At 39.2% G+C, this 24187-nt stretch overlaps 1 protein-coding gene across 14 annotated transcripts in view; it reads left to right on the top strand.

Moving 5' to 3' along the window:
* Nucleotides 1–24187, top strand: part of SCEL (sciellin) — a 329617-nt gene that overhangs the window by 231326 nt on the left and 74104 nt on the right. For 11 of the 14 annotated variants that reach the window (XM_059144698.1, XM_059144697.1, XM_059144702.1 and 8 more), the window contains 7 exons: nucleotides 7389–7450; nucleotides 8459–8576; nucleotides 11312–11371; nucleotides 15035–15103; nucleotides 20070–20138; nucleotides 20932–20970; nucleotides 23047–23127. In XM_059144698.1, coding sequence (XP_059000681.1) covers nucleotides 7408–7450; nucleotides 8459–8576; nucleotides 11312–11371; nucleotides 15035–15103; nucleotides 20070–20138; nucleotides 20932–20970; nucleotides 23047–23127 — 479 coding nt within the window. In that variant the 5' untranslated portion in view covers nucleotides 7389–7407. The remainder of the gene's footprint in view (nucleotides 1–7388; nucleotides 7451–8458; nucleotides 8577–11311; nucleotides 11372–15034; nucleotides 15104–20069; nucleotides 20139–20931; nucleotides 20971–23046; nucleotides 23128–24187) is intronic. The other 3 variants (XM_059144710.1, XM_059144707.1, XM_059144708.1) reach the window with 2 other exon arrangements.

Below are 24187 nucleotides of genomic sequence, written 5' to 3'. Positions count from 1 at the left end.
ACACCTTATAGACATACAGACACAAAGGTGTCTGAGTAGGTTTGAAACAGGATAACTTGAGTCCCTGAAATAAGTAATTTCTTTAAAAAATGCCCTAAAAATAAATTCGGCTGTAGATATTCTTGACACTATCAATTTAAGAGGTTAGTTATCTCTGGTTCACTTGACAAAAGGATATTTAATTAATATTAATTATTAATAAGGGTTATTCTCAAAGACGTGTTGTTGATCCATTTTAATAACAGTACAAGAAATATTCATATATCCACAATACTGCTTTATATTCTGGGTAAGATGGAAAGAGTTCCACTGCAGTAAACTTTCCAAGGCATGAAAGGTGGATGAAACAGGGTCTTACACTTTAGAGGTTTTAGATCAGAGCTTCTAGGAATGGTTCTGGGCCACCAAAGAGGCTGATGTGGGGAAATGGTTAGGGCAACATGGCCGCTAAGTCCTAAGGAGGAAAAGGAGAAGGTGGGGCTGAGGGAGATTGTGTGGGAGGTATAAGAGAGACATATGCAGGGCGCTGTGTGACTCAGTCGGTTGAGCAGCCAACTCTTGGTTTCTGCTCGGGTTGTGATTTTGCGGTCATGGCATCAAACTGCGCTCAGCATGGGGTCTGCTTGTCCCTCTCCCTCTGCTCCTTCCCCTGCTGTCAAGCACTCTTTCAAATAAATAAATAAATAAATAAATAAAATCTTACAAAAAGAGGAACACATGTAGATTTAATGAGAAAAATTTATTTTCTCATAATATTAGTCACTTTTATTAGGAAAAAAAATACTCTTGCATATTTATTAAACTACCATCACCTGAAAATGGAATATATTCCTTTCTCATTTAGTTTGTGTCAACAGACAGCCCGGGGCTAAAAAAGAGTATGAAGCATCATTAAGTCATCTAATAGGGAGATAGATCCAGGCAAGGAGTCCGGTCAGGAATCCTGCCAGGCCACTCATGGCTTCCGTGTAGAGGCAAGAGTGAGGCTCGAGGCTGAGCTGTCCAGAGATGTTGGGGCAGCCCTTCATTGCTGCTGCTCCTCCCAGCTCCTCTTCCATTATCTTCCATTTTTCAGAACTCCAGGGCATTTCCTTGTGTCTGGTGTGGGTTATATCACATGGTACTTAGGGTGACAGGTAGTATCATGTACTCAAAAGAGCCTTGGTATTCTGGTCATAGGGACCTAATTATACTTCCTGGTTCTGCCACTTACTGTGTGACCTTGGGCAGGTTATTTAACCTCTCTGAGTTTGGGATTCCTATAATTAGAGGTAATAGTACTCATTTGGAAGGACTAAATAAAATAACACTCATAAGGCACGCAGCTCAACCTGAAGCAATAGTAGGGACTCAACAAGTGATCCCTTCTGCTAGGAACACTGAACACATAGACATATTGCAAGAAAGAGTGTTTTACTAATAAAAGAGTCAGAAATCTTTAAAAAAAAAAATTTTATTTATTTCTTTGAGAGAAAGCACAAGCAGTGGGCGGGGCCGTGAGAGAGAGGGAGAAGCCGACACCTTACTGAGCAGGGACCCAGAGATCATGACCTGAGCCAAAGGCAGACGCATAATGACTGAGCCACCCAGATGCCCCAAGAGTTACGGATATCTTATATTTTGTAGACCACCATGGGCTTTTTATATCTCCCAGCTTCTATTTGCTCCACAAGGACCTCATAACAGATAGGAAGAGCATTAATCTTGTATAATAAAAATATGGAAAAGCAATCTTCTGAACAAACTAGGAGGTTTATTTTTTTTCTTGCAAGGAGAAGTCAAGAGCTAGATCATCTAGGGCTACTGTGACAGCTTTGTAATTCTACCAAGGCCCAGGCTCCTTCAGCTTCCCGCTCTGCTATGCTTAGTATGTAACTTTAGTCTTCATGGTTGGTCCATGGTCCCATGATGGCTGCTCCTAACTTCTGCATGCATTCTAGTTTGAGAGAAGAGGAAGCACGAAGAACAAAAGGCTAAGTTCTTCCTGGGGACTTTCATGGAAGAGGCAATGAGATAGAACCAGGTGTCCTAGAGGAAGCAAGTGGGTTTGTAGGAAACTTCCCTAGAAAGTATTACAGAGACTCTGGGGTGGAGCCAGAGAGGTGTTTACAGGACAGCTGAAGCCACTCATTGTCAGGGAGAATGAGGTAAAAGGCCATGAGCTTCATGCATGCCTTATCTCACTTGATTCCACTTAACTAGGACTTCTGGAGAATACCTAGCTATGGGAGGCATGAAAATGTCAGTCCCTCTAGCAGAATGTTGGATCTGATTAGAGCCATTCTCTAAATATAAGGTAAAGAGGAGATACCTGCTTTTCTCTGTACAACTTTGCAGGAAGTGCTGATGATGTGGGAGTCCCTGACATAGGGGAAAAAATGATGAGCTTCCAGCTAGAAAACCTCAGGTTGAGTCTCAGCTTTGCCACTCATTAGTTACTCGATCTGAGCCTTTGCTTCTGTCTCTGTGAGGTAGGGATTGTATCACTCTAATTTTTTTTTTTTTAACTGAGGTATAGTTGTCCTACAATGTGTCTCAGGTATAGAATGTAGTGATTTTTAAAAAAATATTTTATTTACTTATTTGACAGAGAGACAGCACAAGTAGGCAGAGCAACAGACAGAGAGAGGAGGAAGCAGGCTCTCCACTGAGTAGAGTGCCCAATGTGGGGCTCAATCCCAGGACCCTGGGATCATGACCTGAGCTGAAGGCAGAGGCTTTAACCCACTGAGCCACCCAGGTGCCTCTAGAACATAGTGATTTTAACAATTCTTTGTGTTAGTGCCCACCACTTACAGTGGTGAGTCGGATGCAGAGACAGATGCAGTCCCCATCTGCTGTCATACAGTGTTATTCTGTATTATGGGCTATATTCCCTATGCTCTACCTTTTACCTTAGTGACTTAGTATTTATTTTACAGCTGGAAGTTTGGGCTTCTTGATCGCCTTCACCTATTTTGTCCATCCCTCTAACCCCCTCCCTTCTGGCAACCACCAGTTTGTTCTCTGTATTTATTAGTCTGTCTCTGTTTCTTTGTTTATTTGTCTGTTTGTATTAGATTCCACATATAAGTGAAATCATATCGTATTTGTCTTCTTCTATGATTTATTTCACTTAGCATAATGCCCTCTAAGTCCATCTGTGTTGTTGTGGAATTATATCACTCTTAAATGTTGTGAAAATCAAATGGGATAAATTATAAATTAATATATAAGCATCTAAATTATTATTCTTGTCTGAATGCTCCTCTTTAACCAGCAGAACTTAAAGGGACAGCAGAAGACTTGCTTGGGAGAGACTTGAGGTGAGATATGGTAGAACCACAAAGAAAATCTAAAAAATAACATCCATGTAGAACCATAAGCCTGTGGTCTGTTATGTCTGGCTTCCCTCATGAGCGTGTGTCAAGTTCATTCATGTTGTAGTATGTATCAAAACTTCATTTTTGAAAAATTGCTGAGTAAAATCTATGAGTGTAGCACTTTCCTGTTGTATACCACGTGCTCTTTGCCCATTCATCCATCTGTGGACGTTTATGCTATTTCCACTTTTTGGCTGTTTTGCATGCTGTTATGATCATTCCTGTACAAGTTTTTGCATAGATGTCTTTCCATAACCAAGAGAATATCAGAGAGCACCCAGAGAATCCTGCTCTGTGAGGCCTTGTCTGCTGCAGATGCCGTCCAGGTTCTCCTGCTGGGCACTGCTGGCAGAGCTCATAGCACTTCTGAAGCCTGAGATGTCAGGAGTCAGGTGGGGGCCGCTGGGGTCTCCCTTTCCTCTCACGCTAATGTCAGGGCACTGGTCCAGTCTTGCAGTGACTCAGTATGAGCCTTATTGCCGGTCTCTGTAGAAAGAGGTGGCTCTGGTTTAGAAGGCAGATTCTGCCTCTTCCCACCTTAGGTGTTACATCCTCTCCTTGAACTTCAGATGTCCTGCCTGGGAGATGGAGATGATAATTGCTATCTCACAGAGTGTAGGATGAGGATGAGACAATGCCTGGGGAGTGCCCCATTCTGAACAGGTGCTATTATGGCCCCAGCAGTAGGACAGTTGATGACACAAAGGGCACAGATCAGAGACAGTGTGACCCAGAGCTCTTTGAATGACCTGTTTTAAGAACATTTAAATCCCTTTTCCCATAAGCACTCTATTTATTTGCTAGGTCTGCCGTGACAAAAGACCATAGACTGTTGACTTAAACAACAGAAATGTATAGTTTCACAGTTCTAGAAGAGAACTAGAGGCTACAAGTCCAAGATCAGGATGCTGTCAGATTTGCTTTCTCTTGTGGTCTCTCTCCGTGGCTTGCAGATGGCCACTTTTCGTGTACTCACATGGGCTTTTCTCTGTACACATACATCCCTGGTATCTCTCTGTGTGTGTCCAAAATTCCTCTCTTATACAATCATGAGACAGGTTGGATGAGGACCTACTTAATGATCTCATTATAACTTAATCATCTCTTTAAAGGCTCTGCCTCCAAACACAGTCATAACTTGAGGTACTGGGTACTGGGCTTCGACATATCAACTTCAGGGGAGACATATTCAGCTCATAACAAGCACCTGAGGAGCATCTACTCTGTCCCAGACCCAGGATATACAGATGGGAAAGACTTACCTTTTACGCCGGGACACTTAGTCTTTTGGTAGACATAGGCAAATAGACAATTATGACAATACCTTTTCTCCATTTACCTTGTCCTGTGTCTTACATGTAATTTTCAGTCTTTGCAAATGTATAATCAAATATACATTCAGCATTTTGTCCATTGCAGAATCTCAGTTCAGTCAGCTATGAGCTCTCTCGGTATTTACAAGCTCAGGAAGAGAATTTATTGGAGTCCATTGAGAAGCAGAAGGTTAGCCAAGAGCCCAGATTAGCTGGGCCAGACCAAGGGGGAAATGAACAAATAGTTGAGATTGAAGTTTGTCTTCACATTGCCTCTTTCCCACCCCCTTCTGCCAAATTTTGGTGACCTTCAAACACAGCTAGCCAGAGGCTGCCCACACTCCCTGCATGCCCAGTGTCCCAAGTTTAAGGCTGTTCCTTCCCCTCCCTACACCCAAACATACCTGCCTTATGTCTTTGTTCTCTGCTTCCAAGATGATAGAGGCATGAGGTTAAAAGCTGAGCATTTTATGGGGTGCCTGGGCGGTTCAGTTGGTCAAGTGTCTGCCTTTGGCTCAGATCATGATTCCGGGGGTCCTGCGATCAAGTTCCATATTGGGCTCGCTGCTCCACAGGATGTCTGCTTCTCCCTCTCCCTAATCCCCTGCTCATGCTCTTTCTCAGATAAATAAATCTTTTAAAAAATTGAATGCTTTCAGTATGTTGGTCAATAATTAAACACTTTACAAATGTCATCTAATTTGATCTTCAGAACAGCGTTTTCACGTCCTTTGATAGATGGGGGAGCTGGACTATGACACACTCAAAGTAACAGTCAGCAAATAGCATCCTTTAAATGCAGATCTTTCTACCTTCTGGTAGTAATGGTAGTCTCAGGTTGGGTTCCTAAAAGCAGTGCCTGAGAGGAATGTGGGTGCCTGTAACTTACTGAGGGTAAGCTCTCAGGAGAGAGGAGAAAGGGAAGCAGGAAGTAGAGGCAGAGGAAGGGGCTGAGCAAGGATATGTTCTCTGTTAGTTTAGCTTTAGTCTGATCCCATAGTGAGCTCTGAAGCATAAATCACCTGCATAAATTGGCTCTACCTTGGGGCACCAGATTCACATTTTACCCTAGGTCATTCAACCATTGGCTGTAAGCTGTAGTGTGTGGGGAGGGTGTGTAACCAGGTAACCCCACCAACAATCATGAGTCCATAGTGCCAGACATGAGATAGGTAGACAGGACCTGGTCTGGGCACCAATACATTCCACTTCTCACCTACTCCAGGTAGGGGTATGGACATTCTAAGAGAAGGTCCCAAGAAAAATGATGTATGATCAGGTCCTATGGCAAATTATTGTAGGAGATATTTTTGCATCAGAATGTGAGAGGGGCTTTTAGAACCCCTGAGTTATACCTATGAACAGCTTCCTGACAGTATGGTCTTAAATTGGACTAGCACTTAAAGTTTAATGATTGATGTTTGTGTACATTATTTTTAATCATCACAAAACTATGATGGCAGGTTTCATTAGCCCATTTTATGGGCCCATTTTATGGGAGATTATGTGGTTCAATTATAGAACTTTTAAAAAAAGATTTTATTTATTTTTTTGAGACAGAGAGAGAGATTGCATGTGCATAAGCATGGGGGAGGGGTAGGAGGAAAGGGAGAAGCAGATTCCTGGTTGAGTGGGGAGGCCAACCTCAGGATCATGACTTGAGCTCTTGAGGCAAAAGCAGGTGGTTAACCTACTGAGCCACCAGGCACCCCCCAATTATAGAACTTTGATGTGATAAAGCTCGGCCTATGACTTGCCTCGGACTTGAGATCTAATGTCCCTCTGTGATTTCATCCATTGTACAGTTGGCCAGATTCTGCAAAAAACATACTACCCCACCTAGGGGACCAGCCATTCCCCTTTGCTCAGGACTTTTTCAGTTTTAAAACTGAAAACCTCACATTCAGGGAAACCAGGACCAACTTAACCATTAAACAAAAAAAGCAGTGCCTAAAGCCTATGATACTTTTGGGGGCCTACAAAAAGGTTCTAATTTTAATTCCTTTTAACAAGAGAAGAAAACAATGAATATTATAATAATGAAAGTCTGCTAAGTAAGCCAGCCTGAGTTATTTTTCATCTTTATACTAACAGTTACAAAATATAATTTTTTAACTGTGTGGGCATGCGTGTGTGTATGTGTGTGTGTGTGTCTGTGTGTGTCTGTGTGTATCTGTGTTTGTGAAAGAAGAAGCCTATGAAAGCAAAAGTGCCTAGGACTCACAAAGTCGTAATGCAGCCCTGAGTTCACTTTGGTTTCCCCACAGGTACTCTGCATATTTTTCTGTGAATTCCATGTCTTTATCTCCCTATAGACTTCACCAGTCTCTATCTCCCTATAGACTTGATGCATTTCTCATATTCATCTTCTTGTCTCCAGCTCCTGGCTTAGGGTCAACCATACTCTAAGCACCCAATGCCTATTTATTGATTGAATAAATGAATTAATTGATGGCCTCATTCAGCCAATTGCTTGTTATTATAACATTGGGGACATCAGTTGCTCTTGGCCTCAATTTCTACATCTGTAAAATAAATACATTGGAATAGAAGAACTCTCAGGTTCTTAGGGGACACTTGATGTCATGTATTCCTGATACCAGGTCATGGGGCTTTCTTAATGTCATTGGAAAATGTCATTACCAATGAAAGAATCACTTGTAGATTCTTGAAGTCATTGTTGTATTTTTTCCCCTCCTTATTTTTTTTGTAGATCCTTACTGGAAGCCAGCATGTCCAATTTTACCTCGCGAAAAATTTCTTCCACAGGAAATGGTAATGTAGATATATTTTCCTTACTCAGAAAGCTTAAAAATCTGAGAAAAACAACGCATAGCTCTTAATTCTTTTACATAGATATGGAATGCTTAGAAGCAACAGTCTAACTTAATTAGCATTGGTCAATGTAAGACTTAGAGAAAAAGTAGGAGTGCTATAACTTTTACTCATGTAATTGCAATGCAAAGATTTTCTTTTGTGTGTGAGACATTCTGTGCTTCTGACTCCTCTGAAGTTAAAAAATTCAGTTACGGGGCACCTGGGTGGCTCAGTGGGTAGAGCCTCTGCCTTTGGCTCAGGCTATGGTCTTGGGGTCCTGGGATTGAGCCCAGAATCAGGCTCTCATCTTGGCAGGGAGCCTTCTTCCCTCTCTTCCTCTGCCTGCCTCTCTGCCTACTTGTGATCTCTCTCACTCTGTCAAATGAATAAATAAAATCTTAAAAAAAAAAAAAAAGAATTCAGTTGCTTATAATCAAAAGCACCGGGACTTCTTGACTATCATTTACTAGGTACATTGTAAAAAAGTCTTGTGTGTATATTTTTTCCTTGTATGTATATATAAAGAAAAAATGTATGTGTGTGTGTGTATATATATGTATATGTATACACACACATAATATATATATATTATATATATATATATATATAATTTTTTTTTGAATGAATGAATGAATGAAATGGCCAACCCACCAAACCGACCGTGGCTTTGTTTATCCCACACCCATGGTTCTATATTCCCGGGTGCAGCACAGGACATCATGAACTGCCCTGGCAGTTTCACTTGGCACCTGAGCAATTTTATATGTTATCTCTGATGCTGGGGTGTGAGATTTGTCCTCTCCTACCAGAGCATCATATTTTGAAACAGTGCTGAACTTGTCAGCCTAGGAGATGGATGATGGCCAATCAGATGTGCCTCTCAAGACACCCAGGTTAACAAACTCACACTTGGTCCCATATAGTTGCATCTCTCAGTTTTTTTTTTTTTCATTTTTCTGTTGATAGATATGAAGAATACCTCTCAGGGGACAACATTGAGGCAACAGGGTTTTCATGATGTGAACAAAAGAAGGACTTTCTTACAGGACAACAGCTGGATAAAGAAACGTCCGGAAGAAGAGAAGTAAGAGAGTGTGTGTGTGTGTGTGTGGGTGGGTGGACAAGTAGAGCTGTTCTCCAGCTGGGAAGCTAGTGGCCATCTGGAAATCAGGTTCTTTCCTTAAAACACTTTGTTGCATAGCCTAATGTTTGATTTAACAGGCATACATTGGCTTTCAGATTTTCAAGAATATTTCTACCATTTTTATGATTTATATAACAAAGAGCATGTGAGTCATTAGGGAGAAAAAGCAGAGTTTCATTGTTACAACTAGCATGGGTGTTTGTGTCTCTTTGACAAATTGAAAAGAACATGACTTTCCAGTTTCCCAACAGGTACTATTTAATCCATGGCAGGGAGCCTCCTCATGTATATTCATCGTGTCAGTTGAAATAAACAAATAATAGCATGATTCCTAATTTACAAATTTAATAATAATTTATCTAAAATTCCTATATGTTCAAGTGAAATCAATACATTCTCAACTCATTTTAGTCCCAGTGGTCATATATCTCTAGATATCGGGTGGGTGCTAAATGTGGTATTACCTTGCAAGGGAAAACATTTACCATCAAGAATGTTTTGTCTGTTTTGAGCATTGCTTCTACTAGCTCAGTGTTATAGATCTGAAAACAATTACAGGCATATTGTCTCATTGTCAGCATAGATTTACAATAAACATTTGTCCAGCCCATATATATTTATTATAAATCACACATATACATAGGCACAAGTTTTAAGATGCCCTCTTACATATAGGTACATAAAAAGCATCTTTAAATCTCACAAATCACAGATATTATTACGTCCTCTATTTTATAGAAGAGGAATCTGAGGCTCAGAAGAGTTAATAACTTGTTCAATCTATGCACCTGTTAAGTGATGGAGTTGAAATTTTTAACATGACCCATTGTCTTTCTGTTACACCAGTGGTTCTCACTGAAGGGCAGTTTTATCCCCAGGGCATGTTTGGTAAGAGCTGGAGACATTTCCAGTTATCAAAATTAGGGAGTACTCCTGACATCTAGTGGGTAGAGGTCATGGGTGCCACTAAACATCTCCCAATGCGCAGGGCACTCCCCACAACACAAAACTGTCAGGCCCATGGTGTCCTAGTGCTAAAGTTGAGAAGCTCAACATTACAGGATACTTACTCTAAACTTTCTACTAAACTGCCCATGTATGGTTATCTGAGGAACATACTTGTGACTGTTAAATGAAGATGTCTATTAATTCCTGTTACCAAATCTTATTATTTTAAGGGAATATAGGGGTATTTAGAGACTCACATTGACATTTGGAGTTGACATTCTTGGACAACAACCATTTCCTCTAGTAACACACATTTACTACTTCTGTCAAAGCCTAATACGGCACTTCTATTTTTCCATAGTGGTGGAGTGATGTCAAATGTGAATCATAAATTCTGTTTTGCAAATATTTGCACAGATGTGTGAGCATAGAAATGTCTAAGGCAAATTATAATTGGTAGGAATGATGGTTTTTAGCCAAGGATGCCTCATTTATAAAGGGCCAGAGAAGCCAAGTTGGATGGTAGAGCAGCTGCTGAACGAAGGGAAAATGGGCTCTGATGCTCTCCCCACTCCTGCTGGTCCAGGTCTGGGCTGTGTGTTACGATTCTTCTTCAGGTCAGAATGTGTCCCGTGTCTGCTACTCTCTCACAAGTTTAGGGAATGGATACCAAGAGAGATGGAAATGTTCTCTTGGGATTTTTGAGGGCATAAATTTGCTGGAATTGTTTCAGTTTCACTGTTCATCTTTCTTTTTTAATTATCTACCACAGTTTCTTGTATAGCTTTATTACAAATAGTTCCAGAATGTTGAGTAACATTAGGGGAGCGGAACCAGGAGTAATGTTGTATTTCAGGTTTAGTTGGGTTAACATGAAAAAGGTTCAGGTACTTGGTTCAAGGCCAGAAGCTCTACTACATGTTTTGACATTTCCTAAAGTTGCCTGTACTTTCAGGTCTGCTGCACAAAATAAGAAAGGGTTTGGGATTTTATGTATGAAGGTCTATGTATGTAGTAAGGGTTAACTAGGAGAAAAAGTAAAGGTTTGAAATAGAAGGATCTGGGTCCTACATCCATGCCTTCACTTACTAACCTTTTGGTCTTAAGAAAACCACAAAATCTCTGATCAGTTTTTTCTTTTGTGAATTGGGTATGACAGGGTCGTCTTTGCCTAATTCATAGGATTATTTTAAGGACCAAACAGTTCTCATGGTTCAAATGGGCCAAATCTCCTGTGAATGATCGGCCTTCTTAACCATAAATATTGGTACTTATTTTCCTGCTTTTTGTCTTGGGAAAATATGAGGTCCATCAGATGAAAATGTATAGATATAAAGGACTTAATTAAATTTAAGACATGTTTGTGAAACCTTTTGCCTTCCTGCAGAAACTGACTCTTATAATGTACACAAAGTTGATGTCCACATACATGTTCCCACACTCAGATAGAAAAAAAAAAAAAAACACTCATCCCATAGTTGAATCATATGGAAATCTCATGGGATATATGAGAATAATGATCATTTGTACTGACAAACTTGTTTCTTTTCACCATGCTCTTTCAAGGGGAGACTGATAAAAACAAATATATGGTTGTGTTCTTATGCCTGAAATAAAATGAATTAACCTTGCTCTAAATAGTGAGCTCTTTGCTGTCTCCCTTATTTAGTGTGTACCAAATACTGTGGTAACTCTCCATGTGACTTAGTTTTGTTCTTTCTTTACAGAGATGAAAATTATGGTAGGGTGGTGCTCAGCCGACATAACTCCCATGATGCCTTGGACAGGTGGGTGTTTCAGACAAGTTACATCATTCGCAGAAACACAAAGACAATAGTTTTGAGAGAAGACTTGTTCAAGACAAGCTGAGTATTTGTGGCTAGCCTCAGGCTTTCCCTGGCATTCTGGAAGTCTCTGTGGTATCATTAGAGCGAAGTCTGTGCTTCTCCAACTCCATGCTTCCAGAACCACAGCTTGGGGGTATACAATAACCAATCCATGGAGGTAGCCCTCTGGATGGGAAAAAGAAAGGGCTTCCACAGAAATGTAACCAGATAAGCTATCTCAGAATCTTAGGAAAAGGAACTTTAAAATACAGAAGTAACAGTCCCAGAGTTCACTTGCTTTATGGGCAGTATACTTCTTTTGAGAAACTCCTAGGTTTGTGGAAAACCATTAAATGATACTGAATAGCAAAATTAGTAGAAAAATTTAGACAAAACTCATAATCATAATAATGCAAATACTCTAAGATTGATCAAGTAAATAGATAATACTCTTGTTAAAACACATTTATGCTCACACACTTGCAAGAACCACACCCAGCAGCAGAACCTGAGTATTTTTCAGACACAAGTTTTACTCTGTCTAGTAGTCTGTGTCTGTCTGTCACCAAACTGTATTTAGTAAAGGAGTGTGATTATCTTTCATGGCATAGACTTTATAAGTAGACACCCTAAGTATTTTAGAAACTTTTATTTATGTATTTTTCTAAACCCTTTTAAACTTCTTTGTAATTCTGACCTATTCTAAGGGTACCAAGCTTAGAGCCCTCTACACAAAGTATCTGTTTGGTTTTCTGGTTCCCAGGCTTAGTTCATCTGACTCATTGTTCTGTGACTACCTTTGTCCTCTCCTTAGTCTTCATGATTTTGAAGATTACAGCCTTGTTCTCAGATAGTCTCATCACACCAAAGGGAATCTGATCATTTCAGTCCAGCTACCAGTGAAAATTACTCCGTCCGTTTTATTGGCCAATTCCCCTCCATATATACTGGCTAATGCAGTACCTTGAACTTTTATCTTTAGTAACAAAAGTGTGTGATCCCAGAAGGTTTTCCCCATAACCCATAGATAGAGTCTCAAAACACACTTTCCTAGAAGGGTAGTGCGGGTGATTTTTCTCCTTGTACTTGGTCAAATGGATGCCTGCATAGCCCTTTTCTGCCCTTTCACATAGCCTGTACCCACTTTGGTGAACATGTCACCCCATTTTGGAGCAGCTGTTATGTTTACTGCCATAGTACTAGGTACTGGGAATACAAAGATGCATAAAATGCCACCGTTGACCTTAGGGAACACTTACATGCTGGAAAAATATGGATCCATAGACTATAAGACTAAAATTTACCACGGAGGTGCTATTGTAGAAGTGTGTGACAGGGCCATGGGAGAAGAGATGAGAGAGCCTAACTCTGCCTGAATTAATCCGAGATGGCACCCAGAAAGTGGCCGTTGGTGTTGGCACTGCTGTTTGAAGGATGAGGAGGGGTTTCTGAGTCGGGAAGTAATGCTGGTGGGCATGAAGCAAGAGAGCAGTGCTTCCAGCAGAAGTAGCAATGTGTGCAGAGTCTGAAAAGACGAAAGGGAAGGGAAGATAAACAATATATCCTCCTCACCTTAGGTAACAACTTTACAGTAGGCATGAACGAAGAACTTCCACTGTGTCCTTCTGCCAGATTGTTAAGATCTGCCAGACAAACCTGGTAGCACAAATACTTGGAGAGAGGCCTCCTGTGAGCAGACACTGGCCTGAGGACTGGGAATAAAATAAAATCCCTGCTTCCATAGAACCTGCATCCTAGCTGAAGGTGGAGGAGGGGAGAGACTGAAAATAATGTAATGTGCTGTATGGCCATAAGTTTGAGAAAGAATAAAGTCAGCTAATGAGACATAAAGTGAGGCTGTCTGAGAAGGGGCTGTTTGACCGAAGGGAGTCTGATGGCCCTGCAGTGCGTTCATGCCTTCAACACAATGGTGGGCTAGACCAGGATTTCACTCTGAGGTTCCTTTAAAACTTAGGGAATCACATTAGGCAATTTTCTTTCCTTTTCTCTTGCATCAACAGACACTGTTCCCTCTGCTCCCGTTTGAAAATGTTCACAGCTATTTATCCCGCAAGGCCCAGCTCAAACTGCACTTTACCCCTGAAGCTCTCTTTGATTCTCTTACCTAGAAATAAATGTTCTCGCCATAGAACTTCCTTGCACTTTCCCTGAACTTCTTTTATGACACTGGCCACTGTCTGCCCTTGGGTGTACATATCTAATTTGTCTCTCTAGTTCTGTGTCAGTCAAGTCCATAATTTTTTACTCTTGGCTTCCTCGTAGTCAGCAGCTACAGTAAATTGTATATTGTTTACCTTCAAGTATTTGCTTAATAAAAATATACTATATCAAGTTAAAAATTAAATTCTAAGTGCATGTTCTGTTTTAGTGCTTTTCTAGATTCTGTATCTTTGATCTATCAGCTTCAAATGATGCTTTGAAATGCAAACAGAGTAAATCATGGTATAATTCATCAAAGAGCTTGCTTTTCTTGTATCACAGGATTATATAAGGCATTAAACAAACTGTTTTTGTTGATCGATCAGTCTGATCAAGATATTTCCATTTGCTTTAATGATCTTGATTCCTGCGATTGAACCTCCTATCCTGTCTTCCCTTCTGTTCTTGTCTTCTTTCCTCTCCCCTTTGTTCTGCCTACCTGTCTTCCTCAACTTCTGCTTGCCTACTGTCTCTCTTCTCCCTACTTCTCCTCATCTCCTCTTTCTTCCCCTCTCCTCCCTCTACATCTCTCCTTTCTCTCTTCTCGTACTCTTCCCTTCGTTTCTTTCTAGCTTTTTCTGTTCCCTTCTTTTCCATTCTTTCTCCCTTCAGTCAGCAAGTTCCCCCCCAACCCTGTCCACGGTGCTGAACTTTAAATAAAGCTATTTGTATTCAGCCTGTTGAGCTGGCTTACGGTACTACTAGAATTCTGCAAACAAAACATAGCTGATTTTTAAGGGATTGAGTTCTTATAATGTAAAAGCCAACAGTATTGCTAACAGTACGTATTTAGACTGAAGGAGTGTAAATGCTACAAATCACAGTTTTATCTTATATTTGGTAGAGATACTCAGTAAGCATATATAAAGTGCAAAGTTAACATTTTTAGTTGAAGTCTAGACAATGGTCACCTGAGGCTATTGACAGTTTAGGTCACTCCCTGTAGCTAAAGATATGCTGCTATTCTAGACAAAAATACCATCTGCTGCATTTTAAGCACACAAGCTGAAACTCGTGGTGTCTAATATATTCTATATTCAGCACTTATTGGCATTAATTCATGTAGGAAATGTACATACTTCTATACCATTCATGGGTTTTAGTTATTTTGCATGCTGTGTTCTTTGTTTTGCCTTTCCTTATCCCTAATTTGAATATGTTACCTTGTAGTTAGAAATAATTGGACCTAGAGAAGAATTCCTTTATTAGCATGGGGAGTTGGGTTTGCCATAATTTATTCTAACCAGGTCAAAACCTTAGAAGATTTAGATAGTCTGAATCTGTCTTTCCTTTGCAACATGTACATCTCCTACTCAAATAGGCCAAAATTTTACCAAAAACATGATAGATTTTATAATTTTTTGGTAATTTATTTGATCTTTCTGTAATTGCTTTTTGCTGCAGGAAAGCAAATGAGAGACATGAGCCAAAAGCTACAATTAGTCGGTACAGATCTGATGACACTTTAGACAGGTAAGGTGTTGTTGAACCATGTAAAGCAGAATGCAAAATGTCTATGAAATCCCATTTTTTATCACTCATGAGGTATTTAAATGTTTCTCAAAGTAAGTTTTGAACCATGATACCTTATCCCTAGGACAGAATGACTATTTGAATTGAATTATCATCTTCAAAATTCACAAAATCTTGACTCAACATGCTATTTTCTTAAAATCCTGCTGACGGTATATTGATAAGAACAATGCTGAAGAAACTGATTTGAGTATAAGCAGGGTGGACACTACAAGGAATCCGTTCAGTTTAAAAGGAGAATTTAGTTATTTTCATGAATATGAGTAGTCAGTTCTTGTTCTAACTTTCCATCCCACTGGTAGGAAAACAGCTGTTTTTGTGTTTATAGAGACTATATGTTTTAATAATCAAGTAGCTTTGATCCACTGTAGTATAAAGGCTCAGTAGTAAATGAGACTACTCTTGTGGGTGACACTAGAGTCACCAGATGGTCTATAGAATAGGTCCATTATGTTGTGCCTATTGTTAGTTCCTTCCTACACAGAGGAAAAAGGCTCATCTTTATGGAGAAAATTGAGAAACATCTATTCTTTTTTTTTTAAAGTAGGCTCCATACCCAGTGTGGAGCCCGGTGCAGGGCTTGAACTCAACACTGAGATTAAGACCTGAGCAAATATCTAGAATAGGACACTTAATTGACTGAGCCACCCAGGTTCCCTGAGAAATATCTATTTAGACTGAAGGAGTATAAATGCTACAAATCACATTTTTATCTTATATTTGGTAGAGATACTCAGTAAGCATATATAAAGTGCAAAGTTAACATTTTTAGTTGAAGTCTAGACAATGGTCACCTGAGGCTATTGACAGTTTAGATCACTCCCTGTAGCTAAAGATATGCTGCTATTCTAGACAAAAATACCATCTGCTGCATTTTAAGCACACAAGCTGAAACTCATGGTGTCTAATATATTCTATATTCAGCATTTATTGGCATTAATTCATGTAGGAAATGTACATACTTCTATACCATTCATGGGTTTTCAAGCCAGTCTCCCTTAATAGAGGATAATCCACACCGGAATTCCTAAGGAGTTAACTTCTCTCTTGTAATAGCCTCAAAAAAACCAAACCAAACCAAAACAAACAAACAAATAAACAAAAAACCCCAAGTTTATAGAAGTATCTGTACAAGATCTCATCTCTACAGAACTGAGTGGAGAGAGGAGTCAACTGTCCATTCATGTTGGCCTTGTGGGCTGTCCTGTTGCACCATTAATTGAAGACAGAAACCCTTTTTCTAGGAATGAATCTGAAAGATAATTATGCCTCAAGAAAGGTAAATATGTGGGAGACCTAAGCCTTTGTAGGCTGTGTATCTGAAGGTCTACATTGGGCCAGTCAAGACAGAGCCCTGGAACGTTAACAATGAACTAGACCAGACCTCACAAGCTAACAAGATGAGTCATTCTCAACTTCAGCTGCAAATTAGAATTACTAAGAGAGCTTTAAACTTTGCCGATAACTTGGTCCCACCACCTCTTGCCCTCAAAATTCTAATTTAATTAATCTGAGGTGGACTTGGGCATTTTAAAAGCTTATGAAGTGATTCCATCATGCAGCCGGAATTCAGAACCACCAATCTGGCCCTAATCCTTCATTTTGTACCCTAGAAAATGAGGCCAGAGATGACTTGCTTTATTTACACAGAGGTTTAGTTGTGTGTTTAGTCAGTTCATTTCCAAGGCAGTCCTGAGTCCCAGCAGTATGCTACATCTTTCTAAGGGTGGAAATAGATGTGAGGGAAGGAACTGAGGAATCAGTAAAGAAAAGCAAGTCCTATCAGTAGTCAGACTTTTCATAATGCTGGCTACTCCAGATGTGAGATAGGAAATAATTTTAGGAGGAAGATGACCAAATATATTTGGTATACATGTGTGCATGTATTTAAATAATGCGTTTTATTTTATTTTATTTTTAAGTAATCTCTGCCCAATGTGGGGCTTGAACACACAACCCCGAGATCAAGAGTGGCATGCCCCACCATGGTGGCCCATAATAATGCATTTATTTTTAAATGAATTTGAGGAAAGTTCTGACTTAATATCTGGAATTCTCTTTTAAAAAATATATATGTAAGTAAAAGCACAAGATGTTCTAAAGGAATATGAGTAAATACTAATATATGTAGCGTGCAGTAAGGTCCAAATCCTCAAGGTGGTCTAATGACTATTCGGATAACCTAGGTTGTGGTGCCCTCTAGTGTTCAATCATGGAAGTGTAACTTTTCCTTTGGTACTTTTGATCACACTGCTAAATGGCTATATTTGAGTATTTCCTGTCTTCAAGATTGACACTTATCAAAACAACCTATTTCATATCAAAAGTTGGCAGAAACTTAACTTTCAAGAGAAATACAAAGAATCTCCCTAAATAATAAGAAATTGACGTATGTATTGGAATGGTGTGTTAGAGCTCTCTCCATTGTTACTCATAGACTGATCCCCCTAGTGGCATAGAAGAGATAGTGCAGGTGAAGAATAGCTCAGGAAGACATTTTGACCTAATACAGGAGTGTTAAACAATCACACTACAGAATCAGATGTATGACACTGGGCCCTCCTAGAAAGACTTTTATTCCAGAGATACCCTACTTCTTAGTTGGGTGGTCAAGAGAAAGTCATTCACCTTCTCCGAGACTCCATTTTTTCATCTAAAAATGAAAATAGTTACACCTCCCTTGTAAGGATATTTTAAAGAGTAGAAGAAAATATATACAAGAAACAGCAAAGAGTAAGTGGCTGTTTTTATTATTATATCCAGTATTGCCCACATAGGCCTACACTGTAGAATTTTTATTAACTTTGTTTAATTTTAACATCAGAACTTGCCTTGATATATACCTTGAGAATGTTTGATATTAAGGTTTTGTTTGTTTTAGACAGATTGTTGTTTTCAGTGAACCAGAGTAGCAATTTTCTAAGATTATTTTTAACTCATGTTAGGGCCTCATAGACAGCTATAAAGTATGAGTAGAGTTTCCAAGGAACATTTAAGATTTAAGATTTAAGGTCATTTGACCTCTTAAAGTACTCATGGTGGTTTACTGCAGAGCCCTTTAAATATAACCATCCCAGAGGCTCAGTAGCAGTTAGTGCCAGGGATACAGTTACAGTCCTTGGCCTGATGATCACTTTGGACATGAATTTTTTATGCCTGAATTCCAGGAGCATGTACAAGTTAATGCCTGGATTTTGAATGGTTCGTTGAGAATATGGAGTTCTGGAAGATTTCAATCTCCCTTCCTTTTTTGCATTTAAGAGTTCATCAGTTTGTGGCATTATGTTCTATAAACAAAAATTTGTTTGGAGTTGATGCATAACATTTTAATGTATTATAGTTATTTATCCAATATTTTGGAAAAGTTAGTTCGCATCTTTCTAGGAATAGTTTATGTAAAATTGACAGTTTAGAGAAAGTGATAGTAGACACATAGTATTGGATCAACAGAAAAGTTTTGCTGACATTTTGTTTTCCTGAGCCTAATTTTGCTACATCCTAGTGTTGTGCAAGTCAGCAGAATGCTCCAGGGAATAGTCCTATGACTTAAGAAGAACCTTCCTATCTGATATGAGGGAAGGAAGGGAAGGAGGCTCTGCAGTCATGAGAGCCCACCATTGGCATGAAGACCACAGGATTCCTAATTTATCTTTTCCGACACAAGGCACAAATCACCTTTTCCAGATATGACCTCCTTGTGGAGACCTGAGATCTGAGGGATTAAAACCTCTGATGGCCATTAGAGGCTATTAACTAAATGTGTTAGTCAAAGTAAACTAATTCACCAGGGTAGAGTAACTCTTTGAACAAGTTCCTTCTCTTGCCCCCAAATCTCTTGTGGTTTAGCACAATAGAAGATTACTGTTCACTCTCTTGAGGGTCCAGTGTGGTAGGCTGGAAGATGGGGGATGTCTCAGCTCCCTGAAGTGACTCAGGGATCTAAGTTCACGTTTTGATGCAGCCATCTTCAGCCCAGGTACAACAAAACCATAGTAGGAAGAGGAAGAAAGAAGAAGGAGATTACACAAGAGGTTTTATGATGGGTGTGGAAGTAGCAAACAACATTTCTGCCCACATTCTTTAGTCTAGAATTTAACCACATGGTCCCAAGTTAATTGCAATGAAGAATGGGAAATGTGGTCTTCCTGTGTGCGCAGAAGGAAAAGAAAATTAGTTTGGCAGAGATATAGCATTGCCTATGCCACAAAATATCTAAAAACAAACAAACAAACAAACAAACAAAAAACTTGTCTTTCATTGATACCTTTTCCAGACTTGGGAAGTACCATCATTGACTGGATATACAGTTGACAATACAGGGTTTAGGGGTGCTGACCCCTATGCAATCAAAAATTGACATAATTTATGACTCCCCAAAACTCAACTACTATAACCCACTATTGACTGGAAGCCTTATCAATAACATAAGCAGATGATTAATACATATTTTGTATGTTATACATAAATGAATTCTTATAATAAAGTAAATGTTATTAAGAAAATCATAAAGAAGAGAAAATTCATTTACAATACCATACTGTATTTGTCGAAAATATCTGCATGTAAGTGAACGCGTGCAGTTCAAATCCATTTGATTCGAGGGTCAACTGTATTATTAAATAGTAATGAAAATAAAATAGTGGGTTAAATGTTCCATGAATCAGAGAGTCTAGTAGAAAGCATAAACCTTAAAAATTCCAAAATGTATCAAAATAGCCTCATAAATAGATTTTGTCTTAAGTAGCTTTTTTTTAAATTGCAAAATATTCTAAAATATAACACCTGAAAACAAATCTCTTTACCAACAAAAGGTTTTATTGTGGAGTAATTCTTTCATGACAGCAGTATGAAAGGACTTTAATGATCTAAATGTTCACCCAAACTTGTGTCTTGTTTCTTTATAAAGGATCTCAGACAGAAATGATGCCACTAAAACATATAAGGCCAATACCTTGGATAACCAACTAACCAATAGGTACCAGTATCTGTTCACTTTGGGAAAGACCCAAGTACAATAATTTTCTAAGCATTACTTATCTACTTATAATTCTTCTGTCCTACTTGATTATCTTTCTGTAAATTATTATCCTCTAGTTTTTAAACATAAAAATTCTGGAGTATATACCTTTATTCTTCTTCATGGTTAGAGAAATAGAAAATGTTTGTTGCCTTGATTAATTTTTTTTTAAAGATTTTATTCACTTATTTGTCAGAGAGTGCCCAGTCAGGGGGAGCAGCAGGTGGGAAGCAAGTTTCCTGCTGAGGAACTAACCCAATGCAGGACTCTATCCCAGGGCTCTGGGATCATGACCTGAGCTGAAGAAAGACGTTTAACCAACTGAGCCACCCAGGCATCCCTGTTGCCTTGCTTAAATATTGAGAGTTCATTGCTTCAGGTCATCATTCTTACCACTTTCATGTTTCTGTTTTAAATGAACCTGGTGGCAAGAGTATGAAATAATGTAAATGCCAATTTTACATTCTTTTTGCTAAAGAAAATTACTGAACTCAATAAATAGAAACATAGGGCTTAAATGATACTGAATTTTATGAAATAAAATGATTTCCTTTAGAATCTAGTACGAGACAACAAGATCATGAAATCACCTTATCAAACTTATTCAAATAGTGATGCTTTTCTTTCTCTTTCTCTCAAATAATGTCTCCCTTTAAATAGAAACTCTAAATTCATGGACAATTGCAAATTGATGCAAGTATTCATTCTTTGTTGCTGCTCATACTTTTGCCTTTCTTGTCTTTTTCCCCAGAAACATGTCCACGTTTAGGTCACCAGAAGCAGCAAAGATGTATGTATTTTTCTGATGGAAGTTACATTTTAAGAATAAAGTGTATTTCTTTGTATGCATTGAAGACAAACCAGGGTATATGCCCCTCGGGCCAAAGTTTCATTATAAGAAAGCCACATTCCTGTTGCTTAAGCAGAGTTTAGCAGAAATAAGAAAATGGTGCACGAAACTTTAAATATTTACCATCTGGATTTTTTTTTTTTTAAGATTTTATTTATTTATTTGACAGGCAAAGATCACAAGTAGTCAGAGAGGCAGGCAGAGAGGAGGAAGCAGTCTTCCCACTGAGCAGAGAGCCTGATGCGGGGCTCGATCCAAGGACCCCAGGACCATGACCTGAGCCAAAGGCAGAGGCTTTAACCCACTGAGCCACCCAGGCGCCCCATATCATCTGGATTTTAACAGAAAAAATTTACCAACCTCTGTTTTTTTTATATATATATAATTTTTATTTATTTTTTTAAATGAACATATAATGTATTATTAGCCCCAGGGGTACAGGTCTGTGAATCGCCAGGTTTACATACTTCACAGCACTCATCATAGCACATACCCTCCCCAATGTCCATAACCCCACCCTCCTCTCCCTGCCCGTCTCCCCCATACCAACCTCTGTTTTAACCAAACATCTTACCAAACCATCTTAACCAAACATTCTTTTCTTCTTTTCTTTTTTTTGTCTTATTTTTTTCCCCTTTCCTTTTTATTTATTTTTTCTTTTTCCAAATCTTTATTTAACTTCTAGTTAGTTAGGATACAGTGTAATATTGGTTTCAGGAGTAGAACTTAGTGATTTGTCACTTACATACAACACCCAGTGCTCATTGTAACAAATTCCCTCCTTAATGCTCATCACTCATTTGATCTTTACTATTTTTCTCCCACGGATCTTTATTTTTCCCTGTTCTTATGGCCACTGACTTTCTTCCCCTACTTCCCTTGTCTTTCAAACACCATCACTACAATTCAACTGAGTCATGAAATCATGTTTGTTAGTAATTGATTTAGGTGAAGTACATTTTCTCAGAAACGTACTACTAGCGATTATAAACAGCCAAATTAGGTGGGTTTTTTAAAACAGAATTGGCTTTTAAATTTTTATTTACAAATAAAGTAATTTTCACCTTGGACCATACCTCTCAGTCATTGAAACAGGTCTGGGTTCCTTCTTTTTTTTTTTTTTTTTTAAGGGCTATGTATATTCATAAATGCTAAATAAGATGTAAAATGGTGTGATTTTCAGGGGCTCCTGGGTAGTTCAGTGGGTTGAAGCCTCTGCCTTTGGCTTAGGTTGTGATCCCAGGGTCCTGTGATTGAGCCTTGCATCGGGCTCTCTGCTCGGCGGAGAGCCTGCTTCTCTCTCTCTCTCTGTACCTGCCTCTCTACCTACTTGTGATCTCTGTCAAATAATAAATAAAATCTTTAAAAAATAAAATAAAACAAAATAAAATGGTGTGATTTTTTTTTATTTTTAAATGCTATTTTATTTATCTTTTTTTTTAATTTTTTATTTTTTATAAACATATATTTTTATCCCCAGGGGTACAGGTCTGTGAATCACCAGGTTTACACACTTCACAGCACTCACCAAAGCACATACCCTCCCCAATGTCCATAATCCCACCCCCTTCTCCCAAAACCCCTCCCCCAAGCAACCCTCAGTTTGTTTTGTGAGATTAAGAGTCACTTTTAAATGTTGTCTTAAACAATCTAATGCTATTAACTGCAAAAATGATACAATATAATTCTGCAGGTCACAGTATATACAGGATTTTATTTATATATAATATGAATCCGGAGCATATCAGCATTCATTGGTCTGGATTTCAGACACACAATGTCATATAATGAATGGTTTCATTCAGTTTCTTCAGTTCTGGTTACTTGGATGAAGGCCAGATGATTTATAAAATGGCTAAACTAAGGAAGAACTTGTTTTCTGTTCTTCTTTTGTCCTTTGAAACATTTTACGGTGGGTAAAGAGCAGGTGGGAATATGAGTAGAGGATAAGACCTTTCAAAGGTAGGATGGCATAAAAAAGTTTCAAGAATGTGATTTGTGGTTGTGATTGAACAGGCAACCTAGAGTTTCGTTCAGTGCCAACACTGCCAGCACCCCGGCTCCCACCGCTGTGACAACTCCTGTAAAGAAAAAGAGGTACGACGGGCTGGTTGCATCTGCTTCTTGCTGATGTTCTGTACAGGGTTGTCCTTTATTAATTTCTGAACCAAACCATCCATCAAGATGCCCCGCAGCATTCAGAAGTTGGTCTCTCGTCCCTGTTCCTTCCTCCCTTTCCAGGGATCCAGTTCCACTGGATTCTGCTGTCCTCAAACTTTGTTCCTTTTCCTCCTCTTTTCTGTTTCAAACATGCAGTCTTGGGGCACCTGGGTGGCTCAGTGGGTTAAGCGTCTGACGGTTAATTGTCTGACTCTTAATTTTGGCTCAGGTCATGATCTCAGGGTTGTGAGATCCACCCCAGGGGGACCTCTGTGCTCGCTCATTGTAGAGTCTGCTTATGGATTCTCTCTCCCTCTACCTCTGCCCTCCCCCTGCTCACAAGCTAAATAAAAGAATAAATATGATCTTAAACAAATATGCAGTCTTTTCTCTAGGTCCCTTGAGGCCTTGAATATCTAGGTAATGCTTTTGATGAACAGAGTTTAGCAAAGGATAAACTACTTCAGGTAACACCTTTAGTAGAGTCCTACTGCGGGGAATGCCTTACCCTGAAATAATTACGACTGTGGGATGGCCAAATGTTGCCACACTCCTGAAATCTGTCTGCATCGCTGGGGTCTCCTCTGCTCTGTAGATTAGGTTGGTCCTACTTCCAAGTACAGAGTCAAAGGCCCCATCTTGAGACTTCTATTTATGTAGTGGGCACAGAGAAGCAGCTAGACCTGTGGTGGCAGAATATTCTTCATGAGACAGAATGTGATGTTCAAAGCAATTTTTGCTTGTTGGAGAGAACACAGTGCTAGTGAATCATCATCAGATGGAAAACAAGCATTCACAAACCTCAGTGTTTTAAAAATGTTTTTATTTTCTTTGCCTGTGCCTAGAACTCTGCCTAGTTTGGGTTAGGTGCCAATGTTTGTGGAATGACTGGCTGATTGCCAAAACACTCCTGCAGTCAGAATTCTGGCTGTGTCTGCCAAGTCTCAGGAAATGTGATCACCTTTCTCACTTGGACCCAAATTTCACATCTCCTATC

The sequence above is a fragment of the Mustela lutreola genome, chromosome 13 (genome assembly GCF_030435805.1).
Source record: "Mustela lutreola isolate mMusLut2 chromosome 13, mMusLut2.pri, whole genome shotgun sequence".
NCBI lineage: Eukaryota > Metazoa > Chordata > Mammalia > Carnivora > Mustelidae > Mustela > Mustela lutreola.
This window is presented reverse-complemented; position numbering and strand designations above follow the sequence as displayed.